The sequence below is a fragment of the Salvelinus namaycush genome, unplaced genomic scaffold, assembly GCF_016432855.1.
Source record: "Salvelinus namaycush isolate Seneca unplaced genomic scaffold, SaNama_1.0 Scaffold441, whole genome shotgun sequence".
NCBI lineage: Eukaryota > Metazoa > Chordata > Actinopteri > Salmoniformes > Salmonidae > Salvelinus > Salvelinus namaycush.
Genome location: NW_024061133.1, coordinates 100706 through 122252, shown reverse-complemented (window position 1 = coordinate 122252; position 21547 = coordinate 100706). Strand labels below are relative to the sequence as shown.

Genomic DNA, 21547 nt, shown 5'->3' with positions numbered 1-21547 from the left:
AAGTGAGCCATGACATATGAGCTCTTATTGTGAGCACACAGGACGGTGGCATCTTTCTAAGGTTTTTTTTTATTTTCCCAGCAATCAGTACAACCAAGTCATCGTTATAAGGCATCGCCCTCTTTTGCCCACCCCCCCAGCACCAGGTGTGGCCACTAGCCTATATGAAGGCCCAAAATTGTGTGTTCCTTTCTGCTCTGACAATGGCATGCCCATTCGTGCGAGATGTGGTGGATGAAGAAGCACTTGTGCTGAGGAGAGCCTTCAGGCGAGAAAGGGTCTTCAGGGACCGGTTGGACCCACTGGCCTTCCCTGATGACCATCTATATGAAAGATACAGGTTTTCTGCAGATGGCATCAGGTATCTATGCAGACTACTGGGTCCCAGGATTAAGCACCGCACTGCACGGAGCCATGCACTGAGTGTGGAGCAAATGGTTTGTGTGGCCTTGCGCTTTTTTGCTAGTGGAGCCTTCCTGTACTCAGTGGGGGATGCAGAACAGCTGAACAAGGCCACAATTTGCCGCACAATAAGGAGTGTGTGTCTGGCTATCAAAGCATTAGCAGATGTCTTCATCTCCTTCCCTGGCCACAGAAGACTCTGTGACATCAAAGAGGAGTTCTATAGGATTGCAGGTAAGAGGATCTACAAATTACAGGACAACTGTTAACACATAGTAGGATACTCATTACTTTGTGTGACAGGTTTCCACAATGTCATTGGTGCAGTGGACTGCACACACATAAGGATAAAAGCCCCCTCAGGTGCCCATGAGGCCGATTTTGTGAATAGGAAATCCTTTCACAGCATTAATGTTCAGGTGAACATAACTTTTTGATATTGTCCATTGACGAACACTCTGCATTGCCAGTGATGTGCATTGATTGGTGTAATATTCCTCATCTTATGATTTCAGATGGTCTGCAATGCTGACTGTGTGATCAGCAATGTTGTGGCAAAATGGCCTGGCTCAGTCCATGACTCCAGAATCTTTCGGGCCTCTGAAATCTATCAGTGCCTATCACAAGGTAAGCCACACAACCCCTATTTATAACCATCATGGCTGTGTCAAGAATATCACTGTGTTTATGAGGTAGTAATGATGAGATTTTGTGTTGACAGGTGAATTCTCTGGTGTGTTGCTGGGAGACAGGGGGTATGGCTGCCAGCCTTTTCTCCTGACACCTTTCACAGACCCCCAGGAAGCACAGCAGGCCTACAACCATGCCCATGCCAGGACCAGGGCCAGAGTTGAAATGACCTTTGGCCTCCTGAAGGCACGCTTTCACTGCCTTCACAAATTAAGGGTCAGCCCTGTTAGGGCATGTGATATTACTGTGGCCTGTGCTGTCCTCCACAATGTGGCCTGCCTGAGGAAGGAGAGGGCCCCCAGAGTGCCACCAGCCATGGACTGGGACAATCCGGCAATCTTCCCTGATGACGACAGTGGTCGGCTGCTGAGGGACCAATATGTGTTGAATTATTTTAGTTAGTATGTGTGCTTTCAATTTTGGTTAAATATGTCCTGCGGTGGCAGAGGAATTTGGGTTTTTTTGGGTTCGTTTTTTGACGAATTTGGCCTCTTATGATGTTTGTGCGGTATACTGTGTGTAATACAAGGCTGCAGGGAGGCTACTGCATCCATTCATTTGTCTGTTCAGTTGATGTGTATGGATTTGTCCTGCATTTATTTTAGTGTGCAGACATGCAGGGTGTGTTATATACAGACCTTTGAATGTGTATGTATCATTTTGTATAATATGCTTGGATTCTGTGCTTTCCATCTTGTAGAGTCACTGTGACTTCAGTTTCGAAAGGAGCTGATGGTTTACCTGCTTTGTTTTGTCCTTATTCAATAAAGGAACATAATGTTACACATTGTGTTTTTATATTCATATGGAATGTGTATTTGTTTATATGACAGAGTACTAGGGCCACACTGAAGAAAAAGGATAAAGTCATAAATTTATGAGGCTGGTTCTTTCTGCAGAAAAGCTACATATTGTTTTTACAGTTTTGATACTTATGACAATGTGATACTTAATATTCTGGCACATCAGCATGTCTTTGTTTATGAAACCATACTGAAGTACAATTTCACGAAATGCCCCACATCTGTCATTTTAACAACTGTCCTCCTTTAAAACAACTGGTTACAATATTATGACTTGTGTTTTTTTCCCCTCTGTGGCCCTAATATTCTATCATTTTATATATAGCCTTATAGTCTATGGGAAACTGTAAATTATCTAATGATAGCAACATCATCTAAAAATCATTTTTTATCCAAAATCATTGAAATTAATGATCACAAACGTTTAAATAATAACAGTGGGTCTAGTTATATGTGATAACAATGTATAGTGAGCAGTGAAATAACTATTGGTTTCCATTTGTGGTGACTGCTGACTGACATTAGGGATGAGATTAAATAGATCCTGGAATTTAGCCTGGTCTGGAGCAGGCTAGCTCCACAGAATAAATCTCCATGGTAATTTATACCATAACATATCCTCCTGCCCCCTATCCATCTTTAGTGCAACCGGATTACGGATCAATTGAGCCAGGATCACCAAGATATCCTGGCTTAATCCCTTATCCTAGTTTTGTGCAACAGGCCCCAGTATTTCTACTTGCACATCACCATCTGCTCATCTATTGCCCCAGTGTTAATTTCCTTAAATTGTAATTACTTCGCAACTATGGCCTATTTATTGCCTTACCTCCTCATGCCATTTGCACACACTGTATATAGACTTTATTTTTCTCCTATTGTGTTATTGACTGTACACTTGTTTATTCCATGTGTAACTCTGTGTTGTTGTTTGTGTCGCACTGATTTGCTTTATCTTGGCCAGGTCGCAGTTGTACGTAAATGAGAGCTTGTTTTCTAGTAGCTTACCTGGTTAAATAAAGGTGAAATTACCTTTTTTTTTTATATATATATATAAAATTGTATTTACTTACATAATATTATTACTAAAATAGTTTCTAAACGTTTTCTAGGCTACCCTACCCTAGAATTAGGGTTAGGGGTTATGGAAAAATAGGTAATACGTAGGGTTAGAGTTGCTGTATAGGACTTTGTGACATCTGCTGATGTAAAAAGGGCTTAATAAATACATTTGATTGATTGTTACGTTCAGGGTTTTTAAGGCAAAAAACAGTATTGGTTTATGGCTCTCTAGCCCCTCCCTGTGGCCTTCTGTGTGTACTACATAACTCATTCACGACACCTGCTAGGCTCATAATCTGAGGTAGCAACTGTGTCAGATCTACAAATCAATGAGCTAGACCTGTCCATTTGGTTTGCAACTCAGTGAACCTGCACAGCATTCACTCAATTCGATGCCTTCAAATTAAGATTTCGATGCATGTCAAATTACCCAGCAGCCATTTAGAAACAACAAGTAGTCAAAAAAAGTGTTTTTTGTTAATTAAACAATGTCTTCTGTCTGTTTAAATTGGCCACATCTTGAAAAAGAGGACAGGGAAATGTGTTTTGTTTAGGCTGAATACCTTTTTCTGAAAACAAAAATGGTTAACCATGACAAGAAAATGTTTAACGTTTAGGACTGTGGGTCACCACTACATATACCCAGGTGAACAGTGATATCACTCACAAAGTAGCTGTAACCCTGTTAATAATAAGTTATCTGAGGTAAGCCTGCGATATATATAGAACCCTTAGTGAAGTAGTGATGCTGACATTGTGACGCAGAACAATGAGCTGGGAATAGAATGTTCAGAAGGTGAGTTGGTGCTCAATAGAACTAATAGGAGCTGGCAGGGTGAAAAATGACCTAAAATAAGGCCTATTTTTTCACAATTACTTCATAACTAGGGGCATATTGGTAATGTTATGAAACTGGGCTTCTTGACGGATGCAATGAACTAGCTTTAATCAGAAAGAAACGTTGTTAAAAATGGAATGTGTCCAGCGTAATTGAGGCCCCCCTAAAAATAATATTAAAAAGTTTGGTCCTTGGACACAGAGGGGTTAAACACTAAAGTCCATCTAGTGAGGAGAGGAGAACCGGACAGAGGTAGCTAGTATCCGTCAACGAGAGAGGGAGAAGTCCTCCACGGGATTTATTAACAGGTGGAAGAAACAGCCAGGGAGCTCCATCGGTCCACAAGAAATGCAGACAGCTGGTGATGATGTAGTGGTAGCTATGGTAACTAGGATGCTGCTGGTAGAGTAGCTAGCTAGCTTACCTAGCTGTACTGACTAGCTAGGATAACTAGGATGCTGCTGGTATAGTAGCTAGCTAGCTTACCTAGCTGTACCGACTAGCTTGGCTAGCTAGCAGGTCGTTCGTCTGTCCATCGTCTTGAGGATGATGACGAATCCAGTGAACCACAAAATGAAACAAGGACAGAGAGTGGAAAGGATCTGTCTACACTCATACTGTCCCTGACCGTAAAGAAAAAAGCAAATTGAACAATAAACTTCGGTGTCTCAACACATTAGCGAACTCCGTCGTTATTCTCCAAGATCACCTCAGCTCACTCTGCACTTTACTGCGTTAAGAACGGAGCAGAAGAGACATTTTTATTGTTTGTTGTAACTAATGGACAAAGTTGTATTGTTATGTATTATAATGTATTGTATTGTTATATTGTATTGTAAAAAAGTCATCCAGAGTTGACATGGACCATCGTTCAAACAAAGAGATGCCTCCCTGACCACCAGTGTGGATATAATGAAGAGATGTTTCCCTGACCACCAGTGTGGATATAATGAAGAGATGCCTCCCTGACCACCAGTGTGTTTGGATATAATGAAGATCAATTCAGTGAAGAAGAACCTCTAGAGTTCTGACCAAAGAGCCCTATAAATGGTTCTATATATACTGTATACTCAGACACTTCCTAACCTCCTATAAAGGGTTATATATATATATATATATATACTGTATACTCAGACACTTCCTAACCTCCTATAAAGGGTTCTATATATATTCTATATATACTGTATACTCAGACACTTCCTGACCTCCTATAAAGGGTTCTATATATATTCTATATATACTGTATACTCAGACACTTCATAACCTCCTGTAAAGGGTTCTATATATATTCTATATATACTGTATACTCAGACACTTCCTAACCTCCTATAAAGGGTTATATATATTCTATATATACTGTATACTCAGACACTTCCTAACCTCCTATAAAGGGTTCTATATATATTCTATATATACTGTATACTCAGACACTTCATAACCTCCTGTAAAGGGTTCTATATATATTCTATATATACTGTACACTCAGACACTTCCTAACCTCCTATAAAGGGTTATATATATTCTATATATACTGTATACTCAGACACTTCCTAACCTCCTATAAAGGGTTCTATATATATTCTATATATACTGTATACTCAGACACTTCCTAACCTCCTATAAAGGGTTATATATATTCTATATATACTGTATACTCAGACACTTCATAACCTCCTATAAAGGGTTCTATATATATTCTATATATACTGTATACTCAGACACTTCCTAACCTCCTATAAAGGGTTCTATATAGAACCTTAGTGGTTCTGTATATTAAGTAAGATAGAACCCTTTTTGGTTTAAACATGAGTGAAGAGTCTGTTGTTATAACATATACAGTATATTGTCAAAATTCCTCTTTTTACAACGATCAGAATTAGTCACAACAATAAAGTTATGCCTGACAACATATTAGGCAATAACTAACAGTAGGCTAAATGATTGTGTCATGCTAAAATTCTATAGATGTGTGTGTGTGTGTGTGTGTGTGTGTGTGTGTATGCTGGTAAAGATGTGTGTGTGTGTGTGTGTGTGTGTGTGTGTGTGTGTGTGTGTGTGTGTGTGTGTGTGTGTGTGTGTGTGTGTGTGTGTGTGTGTGTGTGTGTGTGTGTGTGTGTGTGTGTGTGTGTGTGTGTGCTGGTGAGACAACCACATCACAGTCAAATATACATAATACAAACATGTCATTCCAACTACTGTATATAGCGTTTTGCAAAACAAAAATTAATACACAAAAATCTATGAATTGAAATCTTAGAACAACAATATTTTACAGACACATGAAGGTACCCATAAGCAATCATTTCTGATGAAAAATAACAAATGTGAAAACATTGTGGATATTACACTTTAGAAACAAAGTTTCTTAAACAAATTGTAATCTCACCTCTTAGTTTTGATGTCATGTTCACCAGAGAGACTCATTTTAGAGGCAGGGACCCCCTCCTTTCTCTCCCCAGAGAGACTCCTTTTAGAGGCAGGGCCCCCCTCCTTTCTCTCCCGAGAGAGACTCATTTTAGAGGCAGGGCCCCCCTCCTCTCTCTCCCCAGAGAGACTCATTTTAGAGCACTGACCCCTAAACAGAGATCCAGCATGTTGGTTGTGGTTAACACAGTGACAATTAATTCTTGAAGGTCAATTGTTCTCTTTTATTAATTATCTCTTAGAAATAAAACATTTACTAACAGATACATCCAAACAGTCAGGTGATTTAATTAATAGATAACTAATAATAATAATACCAATATAATAACAGTAATATTATAAATAATAATAATGTCTCACTTTCTCTTTTAATAATTCCTCTCATTCTAGTGTGTTGCTTTGTTCAACAGGTATGATATTATTATGCTGTTACTGAATTCAGTTCATAATAACAATGTTAAGAAAAGTATGTTCAGTGGTTTCATACCAAATTACACAGGAAGCAGGAGCTCATTGTAAATTAGAAAACAACAAATGTTCTGATATTCTGAAAGATGATTTAGAACTATGATACATTAACATTTTTACAAATGGTAAAATAAACACGATATACGAATCATATAATACGATATATGAACAATATGTTATGGAAATTGACTTGCCTACGCCCAGTTAGCGCCATTTTGTATGATTGAACTGTCACGTACCTGTCCCAGGTGAAATGGACTGTTAGATTTGAGTGTTTTACTGTCATTCACTATACTAAAATAACACCATACATTTAATGTCTCTACACACTTTACAATAATCCCTGGGAAGATTCTTACCTTGTAGCCTGAATTCACAACCAGAACATGTCAAGTCATTGAGATATTTTCCGTTCTCCTGAGAGAGCACCTTCCTGATGACAAGTGGCTCTGTATCTATGTTCTAGGTACAGTTGATCTTTGGATGCAATAATATCTGGTCAAAGTCTAGTGACTCAACACCATCGTATATCAGAAACATAACAGCAGTTGGCCAGTAAAGGCCATGGAATACTATAAAACAGGGTTCGTCAACTAGGTTTGGCTTCGGGACAATTTATTTCTGAGTTAAAGTCGGTGGGCCAGAACATAATTAGCATATATATCAGCACAATGAATAGGCTGAATTAATGAATAGGCTGAATTAATGAATAGGCTGAATTAATGAACAGGCTGAATTAATGAACAGGCTGAATTAATGAATAGGCTGAATTAATGAATAGGCTGAATTAATGAACAGGCTGAATTAATGAACAGGCTGAATTAATGAATAGGCTGAATTAATGAATAGGCTGAATTAATGAACAGGCTGAATTAATGAACAGGCTGAATTAATGAATAGGCTGAATTAATGAATAGGCTGAATTAATGAACAGGCTGAATTAATGAATAGGCTGAATTAATGAATAGGCTGAATTAATGAACAGGCTGAATTAATGAATAGGCTGAATTAATGAATAGGCTGAATTAATGAACAGGCTGAATTAATGAACAGGCTGAATTAATGAATAGGCTGAATTAATGAATAGGCTGAATTAATGAATAGGCTGAATTAATGAATAGGCTGAATTAATGAACAGGCTGAATTAATGAATAGGCCTACACTACAAATTTAACAACAGTTTAACACATTTGATTAGTACATAATACATTCAGTGACAATAAAATAATTTAGATCTGATTAAGTTAATAAAATCAGTAAAATCTCTATTAAATTATAATTCTTTGTTTATTTCTCTGTGTGTTGATTGGTGGAAAAACAGCTCTAGTCCACACTACTTTATTAATGGGGAAAAACAGCTCTAGTCCACACTACTTTATTAATGGGGAAAAACAGCTCTAGTCCACACTACTTTATTAATGGGGAAAAACAGCTCTAGTCCACACTACTTTATTAATGGGGAAAAACAGCTCTAGTCCACACTACTTTATTAATGGGGAAAAACAGCTCTAGTCCACACTACTTTATTAATGGGGAAAAACAGCTCTAGTCCACACTACTTTATTAATGGGGAAAAACAGCTCTAGTCCACACTACTTTATTAATGGGGAAAAACAGCTCTAGTCCACACTACTTTATTAATGGGGAAAAACAGCTCTAGTCCACACTACTTTATTAATGGGGAAAAACAGCTCTAGTCCACACTACTTTATTAATGGGGGAAAACAGCTCTAGTCCACACTACTTTATTAATGGGGAAAAACAGCTCTAGTCCACACTACTTTATTAATGGGGAAAACAGCTCTAGTCCACACTACTTTATTAATGGGGAAAACAGCTCTAGTCCACACTACTTTATTAATGGGGAAAAACAGCTCTAGTCCACACTACTTTATTAATGGGGAAAAACAGCTCTAGTCCACACTACTTTATTAATGGGGAAAAACAGCTCTAGTCCACACTACTTTTTTTAACGTCAACATTCGTTCAGAACAATTAGCTTGATAGTGTTAGGTGGAGCAGCACAGGGGAACCCAAGAGCAGACTCAGACCAGGAAACTGATAGTGTTAGGTGGAGCAGCACAGGGGAACCCAAGAGCAGACTCAGACCAGGAAACTGATAGTGTTAGGAGGAGCAGCACAGGGGAACCCAAGAGCAGACTTAGACCAGGAAACTGATAGTGTTAGGTGGAGCAGTACAGGGGAACCCAAGAGCAGACTCAGACCAGGAAACTGATAGTGTTAGGTGGAGCAGCACAGGGGAACCCAAGAGCAGACTCAGACCAGGAAACTGATAGTGTTAGGAGGAGCGGCACAGGGGAACCCAAGAGCAGACTCAGACCAGGAAACTGATAGTGTTAGGTGGAGCAGCACAGGGGAACCCAAGAGCAGACTCAGACCAGGAAACTGATAGTGTTAGGAGGAGCAGCACAGGGGAACCCAAGAGCAGACTCAGACCAGGAAACTGATAGTGTTAGGTGGAGCAGCACAGGGGAACCCAAGAGCAGACTCAGACCAGGAAACTGGTAGTGTTTGGTGGAGCAGCACAGGGGAACCCAAGAGCAGACTCAGACCAGGAAAATGATAGTGTTAGGTGGAGGGGCACAGGGGAACCCAAGAGCAGACTCAGAACAAGAAACTGATAGTGTTAGGTGGAGCAGCACAGGGGAACCCAAGAGCAGACTCAGACCAGGAAACTGATAGTGTTAGGTGGAGCTGCACAGGGGAACCCAAGAGCAGACTCAGACCAGGAAACTGATAGTGTTAGGTGGAGCAGCACAGGGGAACCCAAGAGCAGACTCAGACCAGGAAACTGGATGAATAAACCAAAATATGTATTGCCAAACAGGGAGAGATGGAGTGCAGGCCAGAGGAAGCTCGGGTGGGTTGTAGGAAACCAGATGTGGAGGCTGAGGTTGGAGTGAGCTGGGTTGAGACAGGGTAAACAGGTCCGGAGAGAAATCCAAGGGAGTGATGGTGAGCTGAATACAGAACAGGGTAGCAGGGTGGTGAGATGTGGAACAGGAGACTGGGACCAGAGTCAGAGCGGCAAAACTGCAGTGAGACGATAAACAGCGTCAGGCAGGGAAACAGGCACAGCAGGGAAACAGGCACAGCAGGGTAACAGGATCTGGAATAATCATAAATAGCTAGAAGCGTAAACTGTCTGAGCAGAGATTACGATCTGGCAGAGTGGAAGTGGCAGGACTGAGTATTTGTAGAGGTCTTGATTATGGAATGGGTTGCAGCTGGTGGGGATCTGCTCTGACTCCAGCACACCTGTCTCCATCCACACAATCACACAGAGAGGGAGAGGGAGAGGGAGAGAGAGAGTGTATTGGGGGAGTGGCTGCAGGTCAAGAAGACACTGGATGAACACAAGAGGGCGTAGCAGGAGCAGATGTGACAGATAGAAAGAGAACATGTCGCTCTCAAAAAGTAGCAAAAGAAAGGTGGATAAAGAAAATCGAAGTTTCAGGGAAAAACGGAGAGATATGCATTCATCTTACCAATGTTCTCCACTGCCAAGCCAGTGTGTCTTGTTTGCAATGAAAATATCACTGTTTTCAAATAATTCAATCTCAGTCTGCATTATGAATCTAAGCATGATACTTTCAAAGTGGACTTCCCGCCCCAGACAGAGGCCTTCCCGCCCCAGACAGAGGCCTTCCCGCCCCAGACAGAGGCCCTCCCGCCCCAGAAAGAGGACTTCCCGCCCCAGACAGAGGACTTCCCGCCCCAGACAGAGGCCTTCCCGCCCCAGACAGAGGCCCGACACAGAAAGATTGAAGAATTAACTTCTTGTCAATATGGGGGCGCTGTTTTCACTTTGTAAAACATCGTGCCCAAATTAAACTGCCTCGTACTCTATTCTAGATCGTACAATATGCATATTATTATTACTATTTGATAGAAAACACTCTCAAGTTTCTAAAACCGTTTGAATTATATCTGTGAGTAAAACAGAACTCATTTTCCAGCAAACTTCCTGACAGGAAGTGAAAAATCTGAAATCGAGGCTCTGTTCCAGGGCCTTCCTATTCATTTGCTTGAAATCTATGGATATACATGCACTTCATACGCCTTCCACTAGATGTCAACAGGCAGTGGGAGGTGAAATGGGATGTCTAGCTTGATCTGAGGTCGAACAAGAGCTCTTGGAATGACGTGACCACTATTTCCTTTGTCTACCAAGGCGCGGGAAGGACATCAGCATTGGCTTCTGAAAAGCGTTCGGTATAGACGGCTAATATCTCCGGCTTTGATTTTATTTGATACATGTGATAATATCATCGTAAAGTATGTTTTTTCAATATAGTTTTATCAGATAATTCAACGTTTATCGGGAGTTTTGGAGTTTTCCGTTCTCTGCGTTAGGTGAAGATGGACATCTTCGCGCCGCTTGGCTAGCTAAGGTTGCTAATTCGACAGGAGAAGAGGACATTCTAAAACCAAACAACGATTTATTCTGGACAAAGGACTCCTTGTACAAGATTCTGATGGAAGCTCGGCAAAAGTAAGAACCATTTATGATGTTATTTCGTATTTCTGTGGAAAATGTTTAGTCGTATTTTCCTTCCTTTTTGTGGGCGCTGTCTCGCTATAACGTAAGCTGTTTGTTATGGTAAAGTTATTTTTAAAAATCTAACACGGCGATTGCATTAAGAACTAGTGTATCTTTCATTTGCTGTCCAACATGTATTTTTTAGTAAAGTTTATGTAAGTCGCTCTGGATAAGAGCGTCTGCTAAATGACTTAAATGTAAATGTAAATGATGACTTCTTTGATTAGATTAGGTGACTGTCCACAATTTCTCCGGAGATTCTGGTGAATCGATGCTACATATATAACCACGGTTTGCAGCTCAAAATATGCGCATTTTCGAACAAAACATAAGTGTATTGTATAACCTGATGTTATAGGACTGTCATCTGATGAAGTTGGTCAAGGTTAGTGATTAATTTTATATCTTTTTCTGTTTTTTTGCGATCGCTACCTTTGCGGTGAATGAATGCAGTTGTGTGTTTGGCTATTGTGGTAAGCTAATATAATGCTATATTGTGTTTTCGCTGTAAAACACTTCTGAAATCTGAAATATTGGCTGGATTCACAAGATGTTTATCTTTCATTTGCTGTACACCATGTATTTTTCATAAATGTTTTATGATGATTATTTAGGTATTTCACGTTGCTCTCTGTAATTATTCTTGCTGCTTCGGTGCTATTTGTGATTGTAGCTGCAATGTAAAACTATGATTTATACCTCAAATATGCACATTTTCGAACAAAACATAGATTTATTGTATAACATGTTATAAGACTGTCATCTGATGAAGTTGTTTCTTGGTTAGTGACTAATTATATCTCTATTTGGTCGGTTTTGTGATAGCTACCTATGCGGTAAAAAAATTGTGAAAATATGGGGTTGAGTCTTTTGCTATTGTGGTTAGCTAATAGAAATACATATTGTGTTTTCGCTGTAAAACATTTTAAAAATCGGAAATGATGGCTGGATTCACAAGATGTGTATCTTTCATTTGCTGTATTGGACTTGTGATTTCATGATATTTATATGCTAGTATTTACTTGTGGCGCTATGCTAGGCTTCGCTTTTTTACTGATGAGGATGCTCCCGGATCCGGGATGGTGACCAAGTAGAAGTTAATAGGCACTTATTATAGTAAGGGAATACCCCCCTGAAATGGACAAAAATGAATGGGATCATATTGGTAGTGTACGAAACATATACACGATGTACAATACCACTCAATTGGACGGCAGATCATTCAAAGCTTATGGCAAATGTCATATGGCAAATGCCAAGTGTCATACAGCAAAAATCCAAAGGAGGGCGAGCGCGCTCCACCGTGGATTTTCATATTGCAAATGCACATCAAGACAAGACCCAAGTGTCACATTTTTTACATTTGAATTTTTTTGTTGAAAATTTACAAAACTCGAAAAAAGTGCTTTCTGGACCGTTTTTCCAAATTCTTTCGATGTTTTTGTTAATTATAGATGTAGAAGAACTGTATGAACATACCTTTGTCATATTTTATTGTCATATTTTTTTTTATTGTCCATAAGGCATGTTTTGTCCATTTGCAATATGATATCATAGGATGTCAAAAGCACAAGTAAAAAAACTCTGTTTTAAAGTGCCAAATCAGGATGTTATGTGCATTTGCAATATGATATCATAGGAAGTCAAAAGTCGAAGTCAAAACTCAGTTTTAAAGTGCCAAATCAGGATGTTATGTCCATTTGCAATATGATATCATAGGAAGTCAAAAGTTGAAGTCAAAAGTCAGTGAACCATGTCCAAATGGCATTTATACTGCCCTCAACCTAGAAGGTATATTTGTCATGAATGGTGAGAGAGAAGTGGCACGTTTTTTACAGATGTAAAAAAAAAAACGTCCAAAATGACCAGGAGAACCCCCTATTCGATTGGCACAGGTGGAGGGTGCTCCAAACCCGGCCGTGGACCCCTAGCACCCTCCTAAAGGCATTAAAATATTATTTTTTTATATGGCTGTCCATTTGCAATATGTTTCAATGGGCATTTTCCATCACAAATTTGACATGCTCAAAAATACTGCAGAAATGCTAAATAAATACACTGGCCCGATGAACTCCGGATGGCCGGGCAGTGATAGTGGTTCCTCTCTATCGCTCGTTGTGTTGATTTCATCATGTCCATTTGGTGATGTTTTTTCACTGTTGAATCTTATTGCAAATGTACAAAAGTCAGACAACAAGTCAGATTCCATCAGTCAATAAGATAATGACCAGGGGCACCCCCTATTGGATGGGCTCCCAACCCGGCCGTGGACCCCTTGCACCCTCCTAAAGGCATTAAAAACAATTTTTTAAATATGGTCCTGGTAACCTGTTCCAATCAACAGCAAGTCTGACACCAAACTGATACAAACTGACACCAAACCCACTTTGTCCAACCCGGTTAGAAGCCAACTATCACATATGTCAATGTCGGCCCAAAATTCAATGTTTAACTGATTTAATCATGCAAAGCTTAACCTCTTTCTAAATATGTTGGAAATTAACCTGTCTGACCCCCCCGTTCCGCTAGCGGAACTCCGCCCACATTCCACTGAAAAGGCAGAGCACGAAATTCAAAAGATATTTTTTAGAAATATTTCACTTTCACACATTAACAAGTCCAATACAGCTAATGAAAGATACACATCTTGTGAATCCAGCCAACATGTCCGATTTTTTTAATGTTTTACAGGGAAAACACAATATATATTTATGTTAGCTCACCAACAAATAGAAAAAAGCACAGACATTTTTCACAGCACAGGTAGCATGCACAAAATCAACCAAACTGACCTAGAACAAACCAAAGAAACCAAGAAACAACTTAATCAGATGACAGTCTTATAACATGTTATACAATAAATCTATGTTTTGTTCGAAAAATGTGCATATTTCAGGTATAAATCATAGTTTACATTGCGGCTACAATCAGAAATTGCACCGAAAGCAGCCAGAATAATTACAGACACCAACGTGACATACCGAAATACTCATCATAAAACATTTCTGAAAAATACATGGTGTATAGCAAATGAAAGACAAAGATCTTGTGTATACAGCCAATATTTCCGATTTTTTAAGTGTTTTACAGCGAAAACACAATATAGCATTATATTAGCTTACTCCAATAGCCTACCACACTACCGCATTCATTCATCAAGGCACGTTAGCGATAGCAATAGGCACGTTAGCGTTAGCGAATAAACCAGCAAAATATATTAAATTTCACTAACCTTCATAAACCTTCCTCAGATGACAGTCCTATAACATCAGGTTATACATACACTTATGTTTTGTTCGAAAATGTGCATATTTAGAGCTGAAATCCGTCGTTATACAACGTAGCATAACGTAGCATAACGTGCTAACGTAGCATATTTTTCCCAGAATGTGCGGATATTTCTATTAGACTCTCACCTATTCTGACCAAATAGCTATTCATAAACATTACAAAAAAATACATGTTGTATAGGAAACGATAGATCCATTAGTTCTTAATGCAATCGCAGTGTTAGAATTCTAAAAATATCTTCATTACGACATAAGACTTAGTTATGGTAAGGGAATAACCAAAACCTGAGCGCAAAGCTACTAGTACACAGTTCGACAGATATATGAAATAGCATCACAAAATGGTTCCTACCTTTGCTGATCTTCTATCAGAATGTTGTACAAGGGGTCCTTTGTCCAGAACAGTCGTTGTTTGGATTCAGAACGTACTTTTTCCCTCTTGAATTAGCAAGCACACTGGCCATGCGGCACTAAGCTCTCCAACGTCAACAAAGTCAAGCAACGCAACACAACTAACGTCCCGAATAAATTTCAATAATCTAATGAAACTATATTGAAAAAACATACTTTAGGATGATATTGTAACATGTATCAAATAAAATCAAAGCCGGAGATCATATTCATCCATAATGACTGCTTTCCAGTAGGCAATAACAGGTCCCCCCACGCGCCTTGCAGACAACAGAAAATGGGGGACACGTTGTTCCAAGAGGGCTTCTTCAACGTCAGACAGAGATAATCAACTCCTTTTTCCTCTCACTTCCTCTTGACATCCGGGTGAAGGTGTATGACGTGCACGTATAGTCATACGTATAATGCCCATTTATAGGCAGACCCTTGAACACAGCATCGATTTCAGACTTTCCACTTCCTGGTCAGAAAGTGTGCTGCCAAATGAGCTGTGTTTTACCCACAGACAAAAATCAAACGGTTTTAGAAACTAGAGAGTGTTTTCTATCCAATAGTAATAGTAATATGCATATTGTACGAGCAAGAATTGAGTACGAGGCCGTTTAAATTGGATACGATTTTCCCCCAAAGTGAAAACAGCGCCCTCTGGTCCTCATCAGGTTAAGTTTCTTTATGTAATGAAACAAACCACTTTTAAATTATTCTCTAATTAAACATTACGGAATTCCCAAGTTTTATTGGAGTGACATGCGTCATCTAACTGTGACTGCTCCCGGTGCATCTCATTATTGGTGGGGGGGTTTTATTGGTTTTTATTTTTTTATTGTTTTTATTGGGTTTTCCCTATACATTTCCAGTGCTTCCCAGTGGACAGAAGATTCCCATTATACGTAAAGGTTGGAAAGACGCATTATGGAAAGGTGAAAGTGATAGAACAATTCTGAACATTTCACATCAGAATGTAGGACTACATTTATTATGTTGGAATAAACATTCATCTGAGAATACATACCTTTCCCCTTCAGCTCCTCTGACCAAAACAAGTTACAGGCAGACACACTGCTCTTCTAACCAGCTCCTCTGAACAAAACAAGTTACAGACAGACACACTGCTCTTATTACCAGCAGCTCTGACCAAAACAAGTTACAGACAGACACACTGCTCTTATTACCAGCAGCTCTGACCAAAACAAGTTACAGACAGACACACTGCTCTTCTAACCAGCAGCTCTGACCAAAACAAGTTACAGGCAGACACACTGCTCTTATAACCAGCAGCTCTGACCAAAACAAGTTACAGGCAGACACACTGCTCTTCTAACCAGCAGCTCTGACCAAAACAAGTTACAGACAGACACACTGCTCTTCTAACCAGCAGCTCTGACCAAAACAAGTTACAGGCAGACACACTGCTCTTCTAACCAGCAGCTCTGACCAAAACAAGTTACAGGCAGACACACTGCTCTTCTAACCAGCAGCTCTGACCAAAACAAGTTACAGACAGACACACTGCTCTTCTAACCAGCAGCTCTGACCAAAACAAGTTACAGACAGACACACTGCTCTTATAACCAGCAGCTCTGACCAAAACAAGTTACAGACAGACACACTGCTCTAATAACCAGCAGCTCTGACCAAAACAAGTTATAGACAGACACACTGCTCTTATAACCAGCAGCTCTGACTAAAACAAGTTACAGACAGACACACTGCTCTTCTAACCAGCAGCTCTGACCAAAACAAGTTACAGACAGACACACTGCTCTTCTAACCAGCAGCTCTGACCAAAACAAGTTACAGACAGACACACTGCTCTTATAACCAGCAGCTCTGACCAAAACAAGTTACAGACAGACACACTGCTCTTCTAACCAGCAGCTCTGACCAAAACAAGTTACAGACAGACACACTGCTCTTATAACCAGCAGCTCTGACCAAAACAAGTTACAGACAGACACACTGCTCTTCTAACCAGCAGCTCTGACCAAAACAAGTTACAGGCAGACACACTGCTCTTATAACCAGCAGCTTTGACCAAAACAAGTTACAGACAGACACACTGCTCTTCTAACCAGCAGCTCTGACCAAAACAAGTTACAGGCAGACACACTGCTCTTATAACCAGCAGCTCTGACCAAAACAAGTTACAGACAGACACACTGCTCTTCTAACCAGCAGCTCTGACCAAAACAAGTTACAGGCAGACACACTGCTCTTCTAACCAGCAGCTCTGACCAAGACAAGTTACAGGCAGACACACTGCTCTTATAACCAGCAGCTCTGACCAAAACAAGTTACAGACAGACACACTGCTCTTCTAACCAGCAGCTCTGACCAAAACAAGTTACAGACAGACACACTGCTCTTCTAACCAGCAGCTCTGACCAAAACAAGTTACAGACAGACACACTGCTCTTCTAACCAGCAGCTCTGACCAAAACAAGTTACAGACAGACACACTGCTCTTATAACCAGCAGCTCTGACCAAAACAAGTTACAGACAGACACACTGCTCTAATAACCAGCAGCTCTGACCAAAACAAGTTACAGACAGACCCACTGCTCTTCTAACCAGCAGCTCTGACCAAAACAAGTTACAGACAGACACACTGCTCTTATAACCAGCAGCTCTGACCAAAACAAGTTACAGACAGACACACTGCTCTTCTAACCAGCAGCTCTGACCAGAACAAGTTACAGACAGACACACTGCTCTTCTAACCAGCAGCTCTGACCAAAACAAGTTACAGACAGACACACTGCTCTTCTAACCAGCAGCTCTGACCATAACAAGTTACAGACAGACACACTGCTCTTCTAACCAGCAGCTCTGACCAAAACAAGTTACAGACAGACACACTGCTCTTCTAACCAGCAGCTCTGACCAAAACAAGTTACAGACAGACACACTGCTCTTCTAACCAGCAGCTCTGACCAAAACAAGTTACAGACAGACACACTGCTCTTCTAACCAGCAGCTCTGACCAAAACAAGTTACAGACAGACACACTGCTCTTCTAACCAGCAGCTCTGACCAAAACAAGTTACAGACAGACACACTGCTCTTCTAACCAGCAGCTCTGACCAAAACAAGTTACAGACAGACACACTGCTCTTCTAACCAGCAGCTCTGACCAAAACAAGTTACAGGCAGACACACTGCTCTTCTAACCAGCAGTTTTGCGTCGCCGGGTGATGCAGGAGGTAGTAAGTGAACGCCCATAGTTACCAACCCAGTTCTGTCATTTGAAAGGAAAGCATTGTCGTTAGATGTAACTCAACTAAAAACATTCAAGCATAACATTGTAGATCTTCTGTGTTGATAAAATGCAGTTTACAGTACTGTAATTAAACATGATTTTACACTGTTGCCTAATCCTGACCAATAAGCAGTGTTTAAGGTGGTGGATTGTTTCTTCTTTACTTCACAGTATTCTAATAATACAGGGGGTTAGGAAAGAAAACACTTGGCCTGGGGTCCTTCCCAGTATTCTAATAATACAGGAGGTTAGGAAAGGAAACCCTTGGTCTGGGGTCCTTCACAGTATTCTAATAATACAGGGGGTTAGGAAAGGAAACACTTGGTCTGGGGTCCTTCCCAGTATTCTAATAATACAGGAGGTTAGGAAAGGAAACCCTTGGTCTGGGGTCCTTCACAGTATTCTAATAATACAGGGGGTTAGGAAAGGAAACCCTTGGTCTGGGGTCCTTCACAGTATTCTAATAATACAGGGGGTTAGGAAAGGAAACACTTGGTCTGGGGTTCTTCACAGTATTCTAATAATACAGGGGGCTAGGAAAGGAAACACTTGGCCTGGGGTCCTTCACAGTATTCTAATAATACAGGGGGTTAGGAAAGGAAACACTTGGTCTGGGGTCCTTCACAGTATTCTAATAATACAGGGGGTTAGGAAAGGAAACACTTGGTCTGGGGTGCTTCACAGTATTCTAATAATACAGGAGTGAGGAAAGGAAACACTAGGCCTGGGGTCCTTCACAGTATTCTAATAATACAGGGGGTTAGGAAAGGAAACACTTGGCCTGGGGTCCTTCACAGTATTCTAATAATACAGGGGGTTAGGAAAGGAAACACATGGCCTGGGGTCCTTCACAGTATTCTAATAATACAGGGGGTTAGGAAAGGAAACACTTGGCCTGGGGTCCTTCACAGTATTCTAATAATACAGGGGGTTAGGAAAGGAAACACTTGGTCTGGGGTCCTTCACAGTATTCTAATAATACAGGGGGCTAGGAAAGGAAACACTTGGTCTGGGGTCCTTCACAGTATTCTAATAATACAGGGGGCTAGGAAAGGAAACACTAGGCCTGTGGTCCTTCACAGCATTCTAATAATACAGGGGGTTAGGAAAGGAAACACTATGCCCGGGGTCCTTCACAGTATTCTAATAATACAGGGGGTTAGGAAAGGAAACACTTGGCCTGGGGTCCTTCACAGCATTCTAATAATACAGGGGGTTAGGAAAGGAAACACTTGGCCTGGGGTCCTTCACAGTATTCTAATAATACAGGGGGTTAGGAAAGGAAACACTTGGCCTGGGGTCCTTCACAGCAGTCTAATGATACAGGGGGTTAGGAAAGGAAACACTTGTCCTGGTGTCCTTCACAGCATTCTAATAATACAGGGGGTTAGGAAAGGAAACACTTGGCCTGGGGTCGTTCAGTGGTCTTGTGCTGTGGTGGAATATCTAACCATTATGCACCAATCCAATGCTTTTAAATGCATGAGGTGAAATGAAAGTGTGAACACTTCTGGATGCAGGGTATTTCTTTCCCCCGAAATCAATTTGTCCCCACAATCCCTCTTTCCATTAACCCCTCAAAATCCACCAACCCTGTAGTCACACGTCCCTAATTCCATCTCCCTCTGACCCCCCAGCCATCCCTTCCATACCTTAACTACAGACACAGGTAGTCCTGTAGTCACAGCAGCAGCCTCCATCACCAGGACTGAGGACCTCCTTTTCATACCTTAACTACAGACACAGGTAGTCCTGTAGCCACAGCAGCAGCCTCCGTCACCAGGACTGAGGACCTCCTTTTCATACCTTAACTACAGACACAGGTAGTCCTGTAGTCACAGCAGCAGCCTCCGTCACCAGGACTGAGGACCTCCTTTTCATACCTTAACTACAGACACAGGTAGTCCTGTAGTCACAGCAGCCTCCGTCACCAGGACTGAGGACCTCCTTTTCATACCCGTTCATGATAAGACACAAGGGTGCCCCTGATGTTAGCCATTATGTCTTCCTACAACAACAACAAAGATATGAAATATTACATTCTTACATGGGTGTATGTAAGTGTTTCCTAGTCTATGAACAAGATCCTTCAGCATTTGGTCTAACTGAAAGGTATTGAGCCTTTGCCAGCAAGACCAAAAGCCCTTGGTCAGGGTAGTAGGAGCCAGTCTTTTCACTATACTGCACTCACATAGAGAGTCTACTGCAGGTTACAGTATGAAGCAAATGAAAAGCACTTAAAGAGACAATCAGCAGTAGGAACAATAAAGCATCTTACATGTTCCTGTTTGGGGGCGGGGCTGGAGAAATGTCACCACTCTCACATTCATAGACAGAGCGACGGATACAAGGACTGACCATCCATGATATAGCTTGAGGCTATACAGTGTTTGTTTACATTTACTTTATTTTCAAACATTGGAGTAAAACTAGCTTTTATTTGGGGTTCTGACGGTATGACAGTTGAACTAAGCTCATAAGGCATTTATAAGTTATATCTTCAAGAATCAATGGGTACATATCATTAATTTTAAAATCCAAAGATGGATGTATAAACTGCTGGTTTCCCCTTTAAAAGCCTAATGACAAGTAGCTAGCTAATCTGACTAAATATTTCACCTGTTGAAGTGTTTTACTTATTATATTGAGACAAACATTGAAGGGAATTGTTGAACACACCTTGAGTGATGGGAGAAGTCATCATTAAGTGGGAACAGACTAGAATGGTAACAAAGACATATGTAGCTACAACATGATGAGGATAGCTAGCTAATCTTTTTCTAGCTAACTACGGCAACTAACATTCTTTAGGTGGTACTAGCTATATTAGCTAGCTACTGTAACTAACATTATTTAGGTGATACTAGCTATATTAGCTAGCTACTGTAACTAACATTATTTAGGTGATACTAGCTATATTAGCTAGCTACTGTAACTAACATTCTTTAGGTGATACTAGCTATATTAGCTAGCTACTGTAACTCAGAGACTATGAAATTATGAAAATCAGCAGAGAAACAGCTGTCCAAGTTAGAATTAAAGCATGCTTTTATAAGAAATATACTTGCCAATGCCATAATGAAGTTGTAGAATAACTTTCCTTACCTGTAATTACACGGTACACTCCCTATCAAAAGCTCAAGGACAATTACCCAGGAAACCTTTGACACTAAAACCTCTGCAGGTTACAAACTCAGCAGGTTACAAACTCAGCAGGTTACACTCAGTCTCAGTTAAAATCACAATTGAAAGGGTCAAGTATCACACAGTACAATGTGTTGTTCTGAATCACTATTCAAACGTGTACCACACATGTGGCGTGTGGGATACCACAT

At 40.5% G+C, this 21547-nt stretch overlaps 1 protein-coding gene across 2 annotated transcripts; it reads left to right on the top strand.

The window, feature by feature from the left end:
- Positions 1-203: 203 nt before the first annotated feature.
- Positions 204-1777, top strand: LOC120041328 (putative nuclease HARBI1). 2 transcript variants are annotated; one of them, XM_038986265.1, is made up of 4 exons: positions 204-636; positions 706-821; positions 918-1029; positions 1124-1777. In XM_038986265.1, exons 1-4 carry the CDS (start codon positions 204-206, stop codon positions 1492-1494), a joined length of 1032 nt encoding a protein of 343 aa, XP_038842193.1. In that variant the 3' UTR covers positions 1495-1777. The 2 variants fall into 2 exon arrangements, 1 of the variants encoding a protein (XP_038842193.1); XR_005475877.1 differs by lacking the exons at positions 706-821; positions 1124-1777 and having other exon boundaries at positions 519-636; positions 918-967.
- Positions 1778-21547: the final 19770 nt, after the last annotated feature.